At 47.1% G+C, this 13,561-nt stretch overlaps 1 protein-coding gene across 1 annotated transcript; it reads right to left on the bottom strand.

Annotated features, from left to right (window-relative positions):
• Nucleotides 1-657: 657 nt before the first annotated feature.
• On the bottom strand, nt 658-1,876 carry LOC143926831 (olfactory receptor 2AT4-like). Its single transcript, XM_077450870.1, has one exon. It carries the CDS (start codon nt 1,874-1,876, stop codon nt 902-904), a length of 975 nt encoding a protein of 324 aa, XP_077306996.1. The 3' UTR covers nt 658-901.
• Nucleotides 1,877-13,561: the final 11,685 nt, after the last annotated feature.

Raw genomic sequence — 13,561 nt, 5'->3', positions numbered from 1 at the left:
CAATCAGAGACTATGGGGCCACACAGTAGACACAAACACACACACACAGTATACAATCACACAGTATACACAGACATGTTTCTATTGGCTGAGAAGGTTCTGGAGAGGTGGGGCAACTATAATCTCAGGATTTTTAGACCAACTGTCCCTGGTTTTACTGAGGCTGGCAACCCTGATGGGGCCCCCTAGTGGCATGGGGCCCTCGGGCAGTGCCCGAGTGGCCCAATGGTCAGTCCGCCCCTGCTTCCCGCTCATTAGGCCCAGCTTTTGTCCTCACAGACATATTGGAGCCTCCATTGTCCCCAATTTATCTAAGGATAAGTACATGTATGGAACATGTAGTACCCATCCATTGGATGGGAGTGGTTAGTGTACTTCCGGAATAAGAGGGGTTTAACCTGGAAGGGTTAAAAGGGTAGGTCACTGATGACAGGTTGGGTACCGCCTCCGAGTCAGGTTTTTTTTTCGACTGGAGGCAAGAGTTCAAAGTTCAAGTTAGTTGTCACAGTGACCAGTGGTTTGTGGTTTCTCCTAGTAATGACCCAGTTAAAAGGAGTTTGAAGTGACGGTTAAAAAAGTTAAAAGAGTTATTTATTAAAACTTTATATTTTATTAATAAAAGGCCGACTGGCCATTTACTCCACACCTTGTCGAGTCTTTTGTTTATAGGGGCCGGGCCCGGGTAGTAGGATAAGGTTATCTGGGATCTGGGCTTAAGCCCTACATATGTCATGCAAAGGAGGACAGCCAGTCTTGAGATCACCAACCAGATCACCAACCGGAAAGCTGTCACCAAGATCACCAAGTGCATGAGCTCCACTCCACTGAAATGTTATACTTATTTATAAATGACAAGGATTCCCAATTCCCAGATTTATTGATTATGAATGTATCATGTTGTTTATTCATTAATTGTGTTAATCATGACATGTTTCTTCACTTTAAAACCCATAAATCCTATTACAGATCTCATAAATGTCTGTTTTATGTCCTTGTTTCTAAAAAAGTATATAATAGGATTGCATATATGTGGTACATAGGAGTATACACAAAGGACAAACACGCTTAAGTCTGCATTAAAAACCAGTCTGAATTCATTGGCCAAGAACACGAACAGTCGTGGGGCGTAATGTGCAGTCATTGCAAAGAGATGTGTAGCACAGGTGTAAAAAGCCTTCTTCCAGGTCCCATTGCTGGCCGACAAACGGATAACATTAATGATGGTGATATACGACAGCAGGATGAAACTTAACGGCACAAATTGTATAAACATGGAAAAGACAAACGTTGTCTTCTTGATGATGGAGACATCTTGGCAAGCCAGTGCAGTGACTGCTATGTTGGTGCACATTATAGTGTCGATTTTGTTATAACCACAAGGAGGTGCCTGCGAGTTCATCACCAGGGCTGTTAAAGCAGTACTGATTGCTGCAACCCAGCAGGCGCCACAAGACATGGCGACCACCCTGCTGGTGAAGATTGAGGAGTACCGCAGTGGCTTGCAGATGGCAAAGAATCGGTCAATAGCCATCAGCATGAAGGTGTAGGAGTCAGTGGGGCCCAGGGTGTGGATGAGGAACATTTGAAGAAGGCATTCTGGAAAAGTCGTGGTGGTTCCAAACCAATACTTGGCAATGATTTTTGGTAATGTTACGGTGTCATAAAGGAGGTGAGAACATGAAAGGTTAGCTATGATGATGTACATGGGTTTATGTAAATGTTTCTTCATGATGACCAGACTAATAACAGTACCATTGGCAGACAAAGATGCAATGTAGATAAGAAGCATTACAAGGGACACCGGAGCATAGAATTCTGCTTTAAGTCCAGGAAATCCAATTAGAATGATCTCCTTTACTTCTGATTGATTCACCATCATCGGCCCAGTGCTAAAAAAAAAAAAAAAAAAACAGTGATCACAAATAAAGGTGTAGGTCTGAGTTATGGGGTGCTGGATATTTTTCGAAGCTTCTGTTCTGGTCAAGCTGAATCAGTTTCCCTTTAAGGCAACTCTTTTGAAGAGTAACATCCAAAAATGACAGCGTGTCTCATGTAGACTAGAACTTGGTGATGGACATGCCAAAGTGAAGTTCAAACATCGATTCTACTTAGGGTTAAGTAATTTAAAAATCAAACGCGTGTCTGGAGGTTCAGAAGTGGTGGGGAAGATATTTGCCAGCACACCATGGAACGACACAAATAGCGTCCATAGCGGTGATTTATTGCATGATCACAACACAAGGATAGTGCAAAGTTTTGGAGCCGTGCAGAGCCCCTTCATCAGGCATGTGGAGGTTCAGACGGTCCCGCTTCATCAGGGGCTACAAAAGGGTGTAATGGATGTGATCATGAGTGTTATAAGTGAAATGCCTATTTCTGGTACTCTTATAGATATAAGTGCTTATCTTTCATTATCAGTTATCAACCTTAATCATACACATTTAATCATAATTAAGATGTCTCCCAGCTTCTCCCTTCATGTGAAACTGCAAGAGTTAAAAGAAAGAGAGCAACGTCAAAGAGAAGAATTGCGCCTGTTCTCGGCCACCTCGTCAGTACACCCAAGGAGAAGGGGGGCTGGGAACAAGACTCTATTTTAGCTGTCGTAGCTTGCTTTACCTTTTTTAAGTCATGACCCAGCTAAAAAGCTTAACCTTCATCACAATAATGAATATGTATAATTTGTGGTTTGTACACGCTGTCTTTTATCTAATTCTTGATTTGATAGTGAGATATCCGGCTCACTGTATATTAGCCGGGGTCCAGGAAATAAAAAAGAAGACGTATCTGAATACTGAACTACGTGTGTGTCAGTGTTTGACTTCAAGTGTGCACACTTTATATTAAGGATTAATTTGGCCAGGAGGACAGAAACAAGATACCGGGCTTTTCTAGTCCGGGTCCAAAACAAGGGTAACACAAAAAAGCCTACGTTTGCACATAAACAGTGATAATTCAGGACATTTTTCATCACTTATGTATGATCCTCTTAGCATTGGGGTGGCTGAAGGCACAAACATGATATAAAATATAGAGCATATCTGAAAGTTGAATAAAAGAAGAGTATTTAAATAAAACTATAACAAAGTATGAGTAAAATAATAAGAATTATGGCCTACATTGACGTTACCTCTAGTAACATAGTAACAAATTGATGTAAAAGGTTAAAAGCAGACTGATGTCAATCAAATTGAATGCATTTTAGTTCCAAAGCTGTCCTAAGACAAAAACCCATTATAGTGGCTTCCATTAACGGGAGGACAAAAGAGTTGTGCAATGAAAATCGGTTCCCTCATTCATTCTCTTCACCGATTGATTGTATCACCTTAGCGGAAGATGCAGCTCATAGTAAGGACAGTTTCCAATCCAAATTTCAACTCGCAATACTGACGACCTTCAGCTCTAACTTTGCCTGAGAATTTTCAACGTTGAACTACTCAAAGTCGGGTGATGAACTCCTTCTCTTCAGTTGTGGTGTCACCGTATCACTTGCACAATCTTTGTGATAAAATAAAACAGATTAGACTGTCTAAAAAATATATATTTCTTTCCTTTCTGTTTTTTTTTTTTCTTTAAATGATCAGCATGTGCAATCTTTAATGATAACATAAATTCTATTTTTTTTTTAATGAATACAACGGTCTTACCATTGAAATCTTTCACGTTTGGTTACATCTCCCATGTACATAGAAACACAAAACTGTATAGAATATTCCCAATGTTGTTTACCCACCTCAGCATGTTATTCCACCTTCCATTCCAAGTCATTTTTCAGGTTTGAACATCCTGCACGTTCCTGCACTGCCTGTCTCCATAGTTCCTAGGGGAACCAACTCTGATGCTCTCTCAGCCCCTTTGCCTGCTCTGGTTGGAATGTCTCCTCCATTCCTGTTGACAAGTAGCAGCACTCCCTTCAGCCTGTACCCTTCTCGCTAAGAAGGATCCATCTCCCTAGCCTCCTTTGCACCCGTTGATTGGTGACATTATAGTCATTTAGTCATTTAAATGAATGCCACAATTAAAGTGGAAGTAAACTCGCCTATCGCACAGCCAATGTGCAGTTAGCATTCCCGGCATGCCTTTTTTTTTTAACTGTTTAAATCCATGGGTTTACTTCCACTTTAATGGGCTCTGGGTTTGTAATAGTTCTATCTACAATGGTACCGTACATAACACTGTAATCTTTTATTTTGATAATGGTTAGCCTGTCCTGACCTCTGCCTGACCCTGGATTATGTTTGTTGTCTGCTGCCTGCCCTGAGCTCTGGCTGATCCTGTAATTATTTACTATCTGCCCTAACCTCTGCCCCTAGATTATGCTCATTGCTGGCTGCATGCCATGATCTCTGCCTTACCCTGGATTCTGCTTATTGTCTGCTGTCTGTTCTGCCCCTGGATTATGCTTGTTGTCTGCTGCCTGCCCCAACCTCTGCCTGATCCTGTATTAGGCTTATGATCTGCTGCCAGCCCTATCCTCTATCTAACCCTAGATTACACTCATTGTTTGCTGCCTGTCATGGTCTGTTCCTTACCCTGGATTCTGCTTATTTTCTGCTGTCAGTCCTGAGCCTAGATTATGTGCATTGCTGGCTACATGCCATGATCTCTGCCTTACCCTGGATTCTGCTTATTGTCTGCTGTCTGTCCTGGCCCTGGATTATGCTTGTTGCCTGTTGCCTACCCCAACCTCTGCCTGATCCTGTATTATGATTATCGTCTGCCGCCTGCCTTGACCTCTGCCTGGCCATGATTTACACTTATCATATGCCACGTTCCTTGATTTCTGCCTGACCCTGGATTACGCTTGTCAGCTGTTGCCTGCCCTGATCAATAACTGCCTCTGGAGTTCGGTACTGGTTACTCACTTGTTTTGCAACAGTCTAATACTGATACCCCTGAAGACCACAAGTACCTCTGTCTTTAGGCAAGCAGCACAAGAGACCAAATAGAGACTATAGCTTTGTGTATAAAGCCCTGGGGCAACCGAGTACCAGTAGGGGTGATTGCATTAAACAAACTGGGGTTACTATAGGTGAAGCCACACTCACCATCAACAGTCACTGACCCGCTTTAACAAACAGAGGAACATTTTTGAATATAATACATTAAACATAGGCATTTTTAGTTTCTTTTTTTTTTAATCAAAAGCCGCACTTAGGTCGCACAGAGTCGGTTGCAGCTTCCCCTAAAAGTAAAAGCTCCCTACCAGGAGTCTTTACAAGAGAATGTTTTGCACTACCTAGTATATGGGCCTGTATCTTATTACTATACCCTAAGTCAGTGATGGCGAACCTTGGCACCCCAGATGTTTTGGAACTACATTTCCCATGATCCTCAGCTACACTGCAGAGTGCATGAGCATCATGGGAAATGTAGTTCCAAAACATCTGGGGTGCCAAGGTTCGCCATCACTGCCCTAAATGTTTCCTTTTTTTCCCACAAATAGAGCTTTCTTTTGGTGATATTTGATCACACACATATATATATATATATATATATATATATATATTGTGGCATTGGGGTGTTTTGCTTTGTTTTTGGAGACATTGGGGTGTTAGATGCATTTTTTTTGTGCAGTGAGTCCACGTCAGGCAGACATTTCTAGTAAAGGGCCTGGTAGCCCATGTTTATTAAAGGGAAAACAAAACAGTCCATCCAGGAATCCCACGCAGGGGTTTAACTTCATTCAGCACACATAAATGAAAACATACCAAGCCACCTGGCTCTCTTGTCAGCAGTTCCTCTGCTTGCTCCCAACAGACTTATCGATTCTTTCCAGCCCCATGGACTCACTGGCTTCCGTAGTCTTCCCAACTCTCAAGGCAGGCCAGCCTTTCCCAGTCCCTGAGCAAAGAATCCCCCTTACAGTCTCCCACAGGGCAGACCACTCTCAAAACACAGGTTTGTCTTCAGACAGCAGCAGCAAGCTGCTCACACTCCACCATCCTCCACCCTCTACATTCACCAGCCCCTCATTATATGGGCTGTGTGCAGCTGGACACACACCCTGCTTGCTATCCTCAAGACCCGGACACAGGGTTGGAGATCCCGTCCCACCCATGACTCTCAGGGATCTCCAAACTACAGAATCCCATCCAGAACTAGCAAAACCTGGAGAAAACTGACAGAGCAGTTTTCTCCATTTAAACTCTACACTCTGTAGTCTTGCAGTCCACAGATATGCAAAATCTGTGTCTCTTTTACCTCCAATTTCATAGGGACAGAGCCTCGCTCTGCCACATTATATATATATATATATATATATATATATATATATATATATATATATATATATATATAATTTATTCGTCAGTTTAGGCCAATATGTACAGTAATATGCTAAATATTTTTGGTAAAAAAAATCACAGTAGGCATATATTGATTGGTTTGCACAACAGTTATAGCGTAAACAAAATAGGGGAAAGATTTAGGGACTTTTTCTTTTCTATTGTTTTTACTAGTAATGGTGGGAATCAGCGATTTTTAGTGGGACTGCGACATTGCGGCATACAAATCTGACCCTAAGTGACACTTTTTGGTGACCAGTGACACCAATACAGTGATCAGTGCTATTAAAATGCTCTGATCACTGTATAAATTTCACTAGAGGGGAAGGGGTTAACACTAGGGGGGTGATCAAAGGGTTAAGTGTTCCTTGGGAAGGTGCTTTCTGACTGTCAGGAGGACGGACTGACTGGGAGTAGAGAGAGATTCTTGTTCCTGATCACTAGGAACAGATGACCTCTCTCTCCACCCCTGTCAGAATGGGGATCCGTCTTGTTTACATAGGCAGCTTCACGTTCTACCTTTTTACTGTGTATGTGGGTGGTCAGCTGACATCGCGTCCTCAGAACCCACGGACGAGCTCCCACGGCAGGCGGCCCGCTGTATCTAATGCAGGCACAGTTGAACCTTGCGCAGCTGAGCCACCCTGCCGCAGTATATATGCGGTGGGCGGTCCCCGAAGTGGTTAAAGGAGAAGTACAGCCAAATCTTGTTTGTCTGTACTTCTCCTGTGAATCACAGGAGTGCAGTTCATTCACCCATTTTCAGCAGACAGCGGGCTGAAGCTAAAGGCTGACGTCACAGAGCCGGTCCAGGCTCGGGAAAGATTGCAACCTTATGATTGGGACCACTCACATGCCTGGACTGACACCCGGCTAAGCCTCTCATCGAGTCGTTAAAGCGGGAGTCCGCCGGGACTCCGCGTTTTTTTTTTTTTTTAAAAGCCAGCAGCTACAAATACTGCAGCTGCTGACTTTTAAAATAGTGACACTTACCTGTCCAGCGCGCCCACAATGTCGGCACCCGAAGCCGATCTGTAGATCGTCTCTCGGGTGCCGCCGCCGCCATCTTGGGTATGGGAATCAGGAAATGGAGCCTTTCGGCTTCATTTCCCGGTTCCCTACTGCGCATGCGCGAGCCACGCTGCGCAATAAGGACGGTCCCCGCTGCCTCTGGGATCTGTGTGTTTTCCCAGCAGGCAGCGGGGCACTTGCGGAAAGGGGCGGGCACTTGCGGAAAGGGGCGTAATCTACGCCCCTTTCCGCAGAGAGCTATTCCGGAAGTGGGTGCAGATACCTGTACTGTACAGGTATCTGCACCCCCCTGAAAGGTGCCAATTGTGGCGCCGGAGGGGGGGAGGGTTCCGATGAGCGGAAGGTCCACTTTAGGGTGGACCTCCGCTTTAAGAGGCTGAGCTGGCCGCTCCTGCCCCCTCCACAGCTCAGCACTCCAGAGAGCACTAGAGGGGCAGAGCAGAGAGCAGGTGACTGACAGTCACCAGCTCTCTGCTCAGGGAGTGGTAAGAACGGCACAGTGGGCTGTGTTTGATCACTCAGTTTTCAGCCTTAGAGCTGGCGGGGGACAGATGCAGAATTTGACAGATGCAGTATCCACCCAGGTAAGTATGATTCTAAAATAAAAACAATTCTCATACTCCTCTTTTAAGACTCTGATATTGTAAAGCCATCATAGTGATCCAGCCAGCAAAGCTAATATCCTCAGTGAATCTGCAGGCTACAAATACTGTCTTCCACTCAATAGTTTATTCAGCTGATATTGATTTGTGATTATTAAGCACTAAGGGACATTTGTTGCAGATTAAAATGAGTTACAGAGTTTGTCCTTTTATGCTAATTAGAAATAAATACTATCATTTTTCAGATGTTCTTCCAAGCTATCAGCAGGATCATTGAGGAGGAAGAGGATAGTCAGTCAGCAGAACAGGACAGTCACTCAGCATCAGCATAGTCTTGAAGGGATGTGACATTTAAAAAAAAAAAAAATTGGTTACATCAGCTTCAGGTGCTTGGTAGCTTGTGGTGATCCAAGACTGATTCATCTTTATGAAGGTCAGTCGATCAACCGAGTCGGTGGACAGGCGCAACCTGTGATTGGTTACAAAGCCTCCAGCAGCACTGAAGGTGCGTTCTGAGAGCAAGATAAGGTCCGCAACCTTACCCTTGTACCGTGGATCAAGGAGAGTTGCCAGCCAGTAATGATCTCTCTCCTTGATCCGCTGAATACGAGGATCCTTCCGCAGGCTTTGCAGGATCAGGGAGGCCATGCAGAGTAGGTTAGCTGAGGCATTTGGTCCGAGGTCCTCTGGGTCACTAAGGATTACATGAACCGCAGCCACCTCCTCCCAGCCATGTACAAGTCCACGAGTTTTTTGGGACTGTAAATCATCCCTAAAAGACTGCTGCTGATGCTGAGTGCCAGGCTCCACCTCCATGCCGACACAATCCTCCTCCTCCTCCTCCTCTTCCTGTGTGATCGGTGGGACAGCAGGAACACTGTCTGGATAAAGGGGGCCTTGAGAGGCAAGGAAGTCCTCCTCTTCCTGCCTCTGTTCTGCTTCAAGTGTCCTGTCCATTATTCCATGCAACGTGTGCTCCAACAGGTGGGCAAGAGGGAGAGTGTCACTGATGCATGCACTGTCACTGCTCACCATCCTTGTGGCCTCCTGAAATGGTGACAGGACAGTGCATGCATCCCTGATCATGGCCCACAGGTGTGGGGGAAAAACAAATGAGCTCCCCTGACCCTGTCCAGGTGCCGTAGTCGCACAGGTACTCATTGATGGCCCTCTGCTGCGTGTGCAGCCACTGCAGCATGACCAACGTTGAGTTCCACCTGGTGGGCATGTCAAAGATAAGGCGGTTCTTGGGCAGGTTCAATTCCTTTTGGAGCTCAGCCAGCCAATCGCTGGCATTATATGACCGGCGGAAATGAACACAGACTTTCCTGGCCCCGCTCAGGACATCCTGTAAACCCGGGTACCTGCCCAAGAACTGCTGCACTACCAAGTTAAGCACATGAGCCAGACAGGGCACATGGGTTAGTTGTCCCTGTCGGAGGGCGGAGAGGAGGTTGGTGCCATTGTCGCAAACCACCATTCCTGGCTTAGGCTGCCGTGGCGTCAACCACCTCTCAGCCGGCCCCTGCAGAGCTGACAGAATATCTGCCCCAGTGTGGCTACTGTCCACCAAGCACACAAGCGCAAGCATGACATGGCATCTTTTTGCCTGCGTACTTGCGTAGCCCCTTGAAAGCCTACGGAGCACCGTTGGTTCCGAGGAAAAATCACAGGAAGAGGCCATGGAGGAAGAAGAAGAGGAGGAGGTAGAGGAGAGAGGTGTGTCACAACCAGTAGTAGCATTCTGTAGGCGTGGTGGCGGAACAACCTCCAACACTACTGCACCTTGTCCTGCATCCTTCCCAGCTGCCAGAAGAGTCACCCAATGTGCCGTGAAAGATAGGTAACGTCCCTGTCCATGCCTGCTGGACCATGAGTCAGCGGTAATATGCACCTTACCGCTGACCACCCTCTCCAGCGAGGCAAGGACATTGCCTTCCACATGCCGTAGAGAGCCGGAATCGCCTTCCATGAGAAAAAGTGCCGTTTGGGAACCTGCCACTGAGCAACCACACATTGCACAAATTCACGGAAGGGGGCCGAGTCTACCAAATGAAAAGGCAGCAGTTGAAGTGCTAGCAATTTAGCCAAGCTAGCATTCAACCGCTGAGCATGTTGATGGCTGGGAGTGAACTTCTTTCAATGGTCCAGCAGCTGGGGCAGGGAAATTTGCCTGCTACAATCGGAAGTCGGTGTACTGCTAGCAGAGTGCCCACAAGTACTTGGCTGTGACACACCTAATTCTACCTTCATTCCTCTCAGTGCAGGTTTCAGAGAGGACTGAAGGTATAGTGGGGTTGGAGATCCCAACTGATGAGGAGCAAGGAGAGGTCTGCTTTGTTCTTTGGTGTGGGTCTTTAAGGTACGCTTGTCAATGAACTGCATGGCAGGTCAACATATGTCTGGTCAAGCATGTGGTGCCCAAGCGGCTGATGTTTTGGCCACGCGAAATACGCGAAATACGCTTGAGACATATGTTGCAAATAGCAGCAGTGCGATCTGATGCAATCGTCTCAAAAAAGGCCCACACCAAAGAACTTTTGGAATAAGGCCGCGTACACACTTTGTCCGCTGAACAGTGTTTGGGCGGACAGTCCGCTCGTGTGTGGGCTTTCAGCGGACAGTTTCAGCGGACAGTTGGACGGACAAGGTTTTTCGGAAATTCCGAAAAACTGTCCGCTGAAACCTTGTTTGAGCGAACAGTCCGCCCGTGTGTAGGCTTGTTCGTCAAACAAAGTTGCGCGCATGCTCAGAAAGGATTTTCACGCCGAAAGCTATAATGCAGTGTATAGGACGTCGTATTTTTCGTCCCGTCGTACGTGCCGTTCACGTCATCGCGCACGGTTTCAGCAAACTGTTCGTTCGTCGTGTGTGGCCATGTCCGTCCATGCTAATTTTGAGCGGACTGTTTGCCGAAACTGTTGGACGGACAAAGTTGGGCGAACAGTCCGCGCGTGTGTACGCGGCCTAACGTGCAGAGGCAGCGCCCTGCATAGGCGGAGATCTGAGGTGTGATTCAGTCGGTGTGCTGCCCTTAAGCTGGCCCTGGAGGGCATCCTGCCTTGTTGGAGTTGTGCTTTCTCCTCCTCCTCCTCTCTCCTATCAGGCACCCATGTGGAGTCAGTGACCTCATCATCCCCTCCCTCCTCATCACTGGAGCAAACCTGGCAGTATGCTGCAGCTGGTGGAACATGACTGCCAGATTGCTGTCCTTCTTGGGGCATCCCCTCTCTCTGGGCTCATGCTACTGCCTTCCTCTAGCTGGGTATCATCATCAGAGCCTTCAAAACGCTGGGCATCCTCCTGGAGCATGTACCCAACACTGTGCTCAAACATTTCAGGGGACTCCTCAGGATGACTTGGTGGTTCTAGGGAAGGAGTGACTGATGCCATTGAGACGAGGGGAGAGGCCACATTGGCAGTTGCTTTGCCAGTACCCTGAGCCTGGGTGAGAGAGGATGAGGAGGGCTTGGTCATCCACTCTACCAAGTCATCGACATGTTGTGGCTCAACACGTCCAGCTGCCAAAAATAAGGACAAGTGTGTCCCATGGCCATGTGCTGATGACAATGCACCGCGTCCACGACCAGCAATGTTGCCTCTAGACACAGAGCCTGCTTGCCCTCTTTTATTGGCTCGTGACTGTCTGCCTCTCCTTGATGGCCTTCCTGACATACTAATGTCCTGCAGGGAGATGTAGCTGTACAAAGCTGGGACGTATATACTGATATACTGCAGCTAGCAAAATCAACTGCCTGCCTGTAGTATTATTAGTATGAGAACACCAGCAATTGGGGTAGCTTTAGGTGCACACTGAGCAGATGACACAGTACACCAACTGCAATTACTGTAGCTGCCTGCCTGTGGTATAAGATCTGAAGAACACGAGCAATTTGGGAAGCTACAGATGTACACTGTGCAGGGGGCACAATACACTGACTGTAACTGCTGCAGCTGCCTATGGTATAGGAAGAGAACAACACCAGCAATTGGGGTAGCTTCAGGTGTACACTGTGCAGGGGGCACAATACACCAACTGTAACTGCACTAGGTCCAAAATAAATGAAGACACTGTCTCTGCGTATCTTTCTCTATGAGCCGCCGCAACACGCTATTGAAGGCCGCCGCACAGGTGGCGTTATATAGTGTGGGGAGTGTACTAAACCCCTGAGCTATAATTGGCTCTCCTCCTTGCCGGCGCTGTGATTGGCCAAGCATGCAGGTCATAGTACATTCTTGGCCAATCATCAGCCAGCAATGCACTGCGATGCCGCAGTGCATTGTGGGCCATGACCACCAAACGAATATGATGCAAACGGCCCATAAAGTTCTGGTTTCGCCGAACAGGTGTACACCCAGCTCATCCCTAGTGCCCATTAGCAATGTCAGTCAATGCTGGCTATCAGTGCCGCCTATCAGTGCTGCCCATCAATGTCCATCACTGCTGTCTATCAATGCCCATCAGTGTCGTCCATCAGTGCCACCCATCAATGCCCATCAGTACTGTCTATCCGTGCAGCCCATCAGTACCCACCATTTCCGCCTATCAGTGCTCACCAGTTCCACCTATCAGTGCGCATCAGTGCCGCCTATTAGTGCCCATCAGTGCTACATATCAGTGCCACCTATCAGTGCCCATAAGTGTGGCATATTAGTGCCTCCTCATCAGTGCCACCTAATCATTGCATCGGGGTAAGCTCTTTCATCAGCTCATAGGCAAAATCGGGTGGGAAAAATCCACCGCCCCGCCATCACATGAGCCGTGGCCTCCTTCCACCATGGATCGGTACCTCACTAGGCCCGCATCCCCAGCCTCGAGTACACAGGGGGATCCAGAGGAGCTGCTTGGCACTTTCGTGGAGGATGATCCACCTCCTCCAGCTATGTCAGCCAGCACCCCCACTGCCCCATCATCCGTGTTAACCCCTGAACTCCTGGGTGAGAAGCTGCAGGCCTTGCTACACCAGCTAACCCACACTATTTCACAGGCAGTGGGGAAAATCCCTCAGGAACTTGACCAGCTTGGAGAGCGTACTGACACCTTAGAGACTAAACCCGATGACCTGGTTTAGTATGTCCATGTGTTAGAGGAATACAATTCTACCCTCAAACATGCAATTCTCTAACATCAGTCTCAACAAGAAGATTTAGAGAACAGAGCACGGCGACAAAATCTGTGCATTCGGGGAGTCCCAGAAACCGCAAGTGACATCAATCTGCGTCCTTATCTCCTGGTCCTATTTAATGCTTTAGCCCCTGACATAGTGGACATAGACTGGCATCTTGATCGGGCTCACTGCTCTTTAGCCCCTAAACCACCGGTGGGAGCCAGAACCTGCAACATTATTGTTCGCTTCCATTACTATGACAGTAAGAAGGTCCTGACCTTGGCAACTCGCAACAAGTTGCAAAATGAGCACAAGGGTGACAGAATCTAAATATTCAGCGACTTATTGTCCATAACCCTTGAAAAAAGCGCAATCTGAGACCAATTACAACCCATTTGTAGAATCATCATGGCTCCTACTGGGGCTTCCTACTTCGTCTGGTTGCAACTAAAGATGGCACCCAACATGTCCTCCGAGATCTACACAAAGAAGATGCTTTCTTCAAAAGTCTGGGCCTCCCCCCTCTCCCTGA

This window comes from Lithobates pipiens, unplaced genomic scaffold (genome assembly GCF_037356315.1).
Source record: "Lithobates pipiens isolate NorthernLeopardFrog02 unplaced genomic scaffold, aLitPip1_a1.2 Scaffold_23, whole genome shotgun sequence".
In the NCBI taxonomy this organism is placed as follows: Eukaryota; Metazoa; Chordata; class Amphibia; order Anura; family Ranidae; genus Lithobates; species Lithobates pipiens.
Note: the sequence above shows the minus strand (reverse complement) of the source record. Positions and strands in the feature narration are given on the sequence as shown.

What these genes read in the sequence shown, in the direction of transcription:
- LOC143926831 (XM_077450870.1), bottom strand. Translation starts at nt 1,876, where the DNA reads ATGGTGAATCAATCAGAAGTAAAGGAGATCATTCTAATTGGATTTCCT.